Below are 5,667 nucleotides of genomic sequence, written 5' to 3' on the forward strand. Positions count from 1 at the left end.
GCCCGAGATTAACATTGCTGGTGTGCTACTGTGCTCAGCTCAGCTGTGTGCACATTGTGACTGCACTGGACGTGCAGGACAGGTGCATCCATAGCTGCATGCTGTAGCTGCTTCTTAATCTATTAATTATTATTATTATATTATTAATTAACCTATTTCATTTATTTGTTTTTCTGGAAATACTGTAGGCTATAAACCAAAGATTTAAAACTTTATAAAGGGGAATGTAGGCCTTATAGGTGACAAATTGCTACAAAACCTGTAGGCCTTATATATCCAGACATTTTGGGGCATAAACAAGAAGTTACTTGTAGGATAAAATTAAGTCTGATAATGATGTAGCCTGTAACCGCATGCATACCGCATTTTATTTTGTAAACTAAATAGCATGCAATTTTACATCGAGGTGCCAAGATGTCCCCACCGAATTGTAGTAGCCCAAACATTTAGATTCTCGTAGAGGGTTTTTTTTCGATTCTGAGAGAGATTCGCCAGAATCGAAAAAAACACTCTACGAGAATCTAAATGTTTGGGCTAGAATTGTAGTATCCATCTGATCAATATCTTTCTCTCAACTGGAAAAACTACTAAATGGGTCATAGCAGAGGGTCCAGTTCTTCTGGCTAGCCTGTTGAAACGCGCGTGTCCATACCATACCTCAATCTGGGTGTCGCATACAGATCTACAAGCTTACAGTGCGTCACATGGGATTCGTTGTGAGCCTTGTAGATCGGCTATTTTCGCTGCACGACACGCCATAGGGCGAAGTAAATGTCAGGTTCACGGGGGCCGGGGGGCGTGTATTACCTGTTCGGTGACTGGCTGGATGATGTGAAACCTGAACCTCAGGGAGTTGAGTGGTAGACTACTAGAGAGGAAAGTGTTTCAGTTCCTGGAGCTTCCACAGTGAAGCAGCACTGATTGAGGCTTTGCGCAGAGATCCTTCGCAGTACAAACAGCTGGATTGAGACTATTGCATCGTTTTTTTGCCTAAAGTCACTGTCATTATGCTTAATATTGGACCAAAGAAAAGGGACAATCTCTCCAAGATGGACAGAGGCCAAGAAGAGCTTTTGCCACAGGTAAGATCTCTATTTGTTTTGCCCCAAAATCAAGTTCAAAGACTCAAGTAGGTCATATACAGTAGGCTATGCAGTATGCATGCATATAGCCTACTACTGGTGCTACGTTGTCGTAATGGAGTGTTCTCCAGTGATGGGATTTGCGCAAGAACATAATTATGAAAACTGTAGTTGTCTTGGCTATAGCTATATGTAGGAGCTGACAGCTATAGCCTACTTCCTCAAAATCACACTGCACAACTGCAGTCCTTGTTATCTTTTAGGAACCGAGTCGTATTACTCAGAAATCTGACCAACCGTGACAGTTGACATTTGAATATTATTTGTAGTAGGCCTAGTCAGAATCTGATTCTGGAATTGAATCTGTTTAGCAGAAATCACCCAGAGATCCCCCCCCCCCCCCCTAGCTTGGCATCATAAATGTATTTTATGAGTCTGACTTATAGATATGGAAATGTCAGAATCGATAAAATTCGTAATTAATCTATGATATAGTCTTGATTCAAGGCTACCCCCCCAGAGTCCACATTTGTTTTTTACACCACACAGCACACACTCTGTCTGTCTTTCTGTCTGTCTCTTAAATCATCTATGGGTTGTGCTCTCTCCTCCAGCTGAGTAACGAGATGCAGCTGAGCATCATGAACAAGGTCAAGAGTGGAGAGATGACCATTGAGGACGCTCTAAACCAGGCCAAAAAGGACCGGCAGCAGCTGCTTAAACAGAAGACAGTGGATGAGGAGGTACTGAAACCCACACTGTAAAATCCTACAAAAAGTATTTTAGAATAGCTCTGTCTTTCCTGTAGAAGCAGCGTACATGTCACTTAATAGTTACATGTAGGCCTATTAGAGCAAGTGCCCATGATTAAGTGTCCAGATAATAAAGTCTCATGCTGTGTTCACACTAGCTGTGACAATGCAACAGGCTACAAGTACTTTTCAGTGGAAGCCAGCGACATGAAGCTACAAACTGATAGCCATGTGATCAGTCTGGCAATGCCATGCAGGCTAACAAACTGATGGCCGACACATGTCACTATGTGACGGGCGTGAGGCGCTACAAAAACATTGAAAGGAGGAAAGCTGGATTCTTGCTGGTAACCACTTCCCTGTGCTATTTAAGTCTATCCTTTTAATTTACACAGTGTGGCTTGAGCAACACCTTTACGGTGACTCTGCAGCAGTGGCTCTGGGCATGCTCTGGACATGTAGTTAGGTTAAACTTGTAAAGAGTTTGTGTGAGGGGTCCCTGGCAGAGGATCTTTTCCTGCGCTGTCTCTTCTTGTGGAGATTGTCAATTGGGGGGAATCCAGATTCATGTTTAGAGCGAGGGATAGCAATATGGCTATTTCTCCTCTATGTCCGTTATGGCTCTCTGTCCGTCATGGTTCTCAGGGCGCTGACCTGTTCCACTTTGGTCAATGCAAGTTGTTTTTAAAGGTGCTTTCCAAATAAACTTGACTTATACAGTTACTTATAGTCTAGATTCAAGAACAACTTTAATGTTAGTAATAGCCTACTGTAGTTAGTGTTAGTTACTGTAGTTTAGGCTTGTGTCAAAAAATGGACGAGTGGACCCTGAGGCTACAAGCCCCAAATCAAGTTGGTCTAAGTTGTCTGTCCTGTCCGAGCAGTTTCTAAAAAAAAAAGCCTGTTTGTTATGGCCAGCTTGGTGTGCTTATGTTTAGGAAGGAATTTGGCTTATATGCACCTTAGTTGGAACACATAACTCACAATACACAGTGGTTACCAACATTATTTCCTTGGAGTCTCCCCTTCTTACATCTGACAAAATCACGCTACCACGTAAGCCTGCTGCCCTATCCGACGAATAGCTAAAATAGATGACCAACAAGCTCACAACGTCCAAAGAGACCACCTCTGCATTAGGGTGTTTGATTCCATCAGGTAATAACATAACATCCTAACTATCATAACATCCTCATTGTGTCATGTGTTAATCCCTGTATCCTTTGTTGATGTAGGTGCAACCCACACAGTACAACTTCAGTGTTTACAAGAATTCACACTATAGGTGGCAGAAGCGAGTTTTTCAGGTGAGCCTTGGTATTATGAAAATACAAGTTTTAAAAAAAATTGAGTCTGAACGTAACTGTTATATGAAGCCCAATACTTGAAAATATACATTTAATAGTGCAGTACACAGTAAAATCCTTGTTGTTGAGATAGTACAAATGTCACCAAATAGATAGGTCCATTTGGTGTCATTTGTACACTAGAATTAAATGAACACTGGCGATTATACTGTGGAATGTGTTCCGACTGCGCTAACATATTAACTTCACAACATTTAAATAGTTCTACAGCTGCACATACACTGTCACGTGTACTGTAGAAAGTCTTGCTGAAACTGTCTGTATGTGCATTCAATTTCAGATTGACTTCAACACAAAGATGGTGTGCAGCATAGAGAAAGGTATCATCAAGAGACAGCTTCCCTTCGCTATCGTCAAGAGCTGCGATGATGGAGTTGGCTCTAGGTTCTCTGTGTCCTTCAAAGAACATCATGATTATGAGCTGGAGGCTACCTCAGTGGACGATAAACACAAGGTCACTTTATTCTTTCACTTACAGTAGGTTAGGGTGTTGATCCCAGTATATTCACACGCAATTAAATCAACATGAACAGCATTACACACAAACATGGACAGGCACACAGGTATGCACATGTATCTGCTTGTGCATGTACACCACACACACACACACACACACACACACACACACACACACACACACTCACACTCACACTCACACTCACACTCACACTCACACTCACACTCACTCACAGGTACAGTCAGAATTGCCTCCTCCATATATGGCGAGTGGCGACTGCCTTAGCTCTTGGCTTGGGCATTTCTGCAGTCTGAAAGCCTCTCACAGCTGATTTATGGACATTACAGAGGCTTCCAAATATGAACACAAGCTGTTTGGTCAAATGTACAGTACATGCCACGTCCAAAATGGCTATGTCAGGCACGTTACAATAATAATAATAATGATTTAGTTTGTGCTCTATTAACTACTTTTTCACATAACCTGTTAATTCATGTTTATCTATAGATCATGGAGCTTGTCAATCAGATAATCTACGGGAACATTTATAGCCAGCCCACAGAAGGCAGTGCGGATACACACCAGCAGCCTCCAGAAACAAAGAGTCTTCGATATGGTGTCTTGTTGCTGCACAAAGGGGGACTCGCGTCATTCAAATGGGTGAAGTATGTGTCCATTACACAAGCACTGCCAATTATATCACCACTAAATACTCTTCAACAGAAAAAGATATATGACCATGTGATTTGACTTGCAGTCCCAGATATTAACTACCACTTGGCTATCTCCATCTTTGTTACAGATACGAGGTACATCTCCACCCGGCTCAGCTGACCATGGTCCGAGTTGGACCCAGAGGGTCATCTGATAGTGAGGTGACGTCCACAGTAACCCCGTCCATCGTCATTCACCTCTCAGATGGAGACACCAGCGTAGAGAAACCCCACAGCCCTGACTCTTTCACTCTGATCACACACAAGAATGAGTACCAGTGAGTTGGCTTGGAAAAGATGCATGGGGAGAATGTGAGAATATCATTGCCAGGATGGTTTTAAACTTTTAATGCCTGTTGTAACATGATTTAAAGCCTAGTGATTCTATATAGTTTTACAATTTTATAACACGTGAAGCCCTTTTTCCCATCCATATATTATCACTGAAATATTCCCCCCCCCCCCCCCCCACATATCCTAATTTAGAAAATGTCATAAATATTCGTTTTGCATGTAGTCTGGCAATTGTCATGTGTTGCTTACAGTCACACTGCCAATAAGGGAAGTTAATTTAAGTTGTGTTTGCTAACTGGCTGTTTGGTTGATGTATTGCAGCTTCCGTGTGCCAGTGACAGATCAAACAAAGAGCTCTGAGGTTCTTCAGAAGGAGAGAGACGCTTGGGTCCAGGCCATTGACAAGTTGTGCTTGGAGTGGAAGAGGAAGTCTCAATCTGAGAACATTTATGACAATCCAAGGGCCCTGGGCCTGCAGCGGGGCCTTGGCACGGCTGAAGACACAGGGCCCACTTTGTCAACTGGAGCACACTTTCACTCAGATCTCACGTCTAGTGGCGGACACGGGTCGCCGGGCAGCGTCATAAAGCGAAGTCTTCCTCTGCCTGATGGTCATGTGAATGCGGGCCAGAATTCTGGCAATCGCTTATCATGGGACACAAGTCTGAGTAATCCCCCTGCTGCGTACGGCAAGCCGCCTGTGGCTAGACCACGCAGCATTTTAAAGGCCACAAATTCTGCTGTGCTTGCATCCCCTGTGCTTGCATCCCCTGTGCCTGCGTCCCCTGTCCCTGTGCCTTTGCCTGCATCCCCTGTCCCTGTGCCTGCATCCTCTGTCCCTGTGCCTGCGTGCCTTGTCCCTGTCCCTGTGCCTGCATCCTCTGTCCCTGTGCCTGCGTGCCTTGTCCCTGTCCCTGTGCCTGCATCCTCTGTCCCTGTGCCTGCGTGCCCTGTCCCTGTGCCTGCGTGCCCTGTCCCTGTGCCTGCGTGCCCTGTCCCTGT

At 44.1% G+C, this 5,667-nt stretch overlaps 1 protein-coding gene across 1 annotated transcript; it reads left to right on the forward strand.

The window, feature by feature from the left end:
- Window positions 1–932: 932 nt before the first annotated feature.
- Window positions 933–4,653, forward strand: LOC310861442 (uncharacterized protein; the record flags this gene model as incomplete). The annotated part of the gene is made up of 6 exons (XM_083768873.1): window positions 933–1,082; window positions 1,697–1,825; window positions 3,070–3,141; window positions 3,482–3,655; window positions 4,166–4,323; window positions 4,461–4,653. Exons 1-6 carry the CDS (start codon window positions 1,008–1,010, stop codon window positions 4,651–4,653), a joined length of 801 nt encoding a protein of 266 aa, XP_083624999.1. The 5' UTR covers window positions 933–1,007.
- Window positions 4,654–5,667: the final 1,014 nt, after the last annotated feature.

Source organism: Protomyctophum parallelum, assembly GCF_964188405.1.
Source record: "Protomyctophum parallelum genome assembly, chromosome: 7".
Lineage (NCBI taxonomy): Eukaryota > Metazoa > Chordata > Actinopteri > Myctophiformes > Myctophidae > Protomyctophum > Protomyctophum parallelum.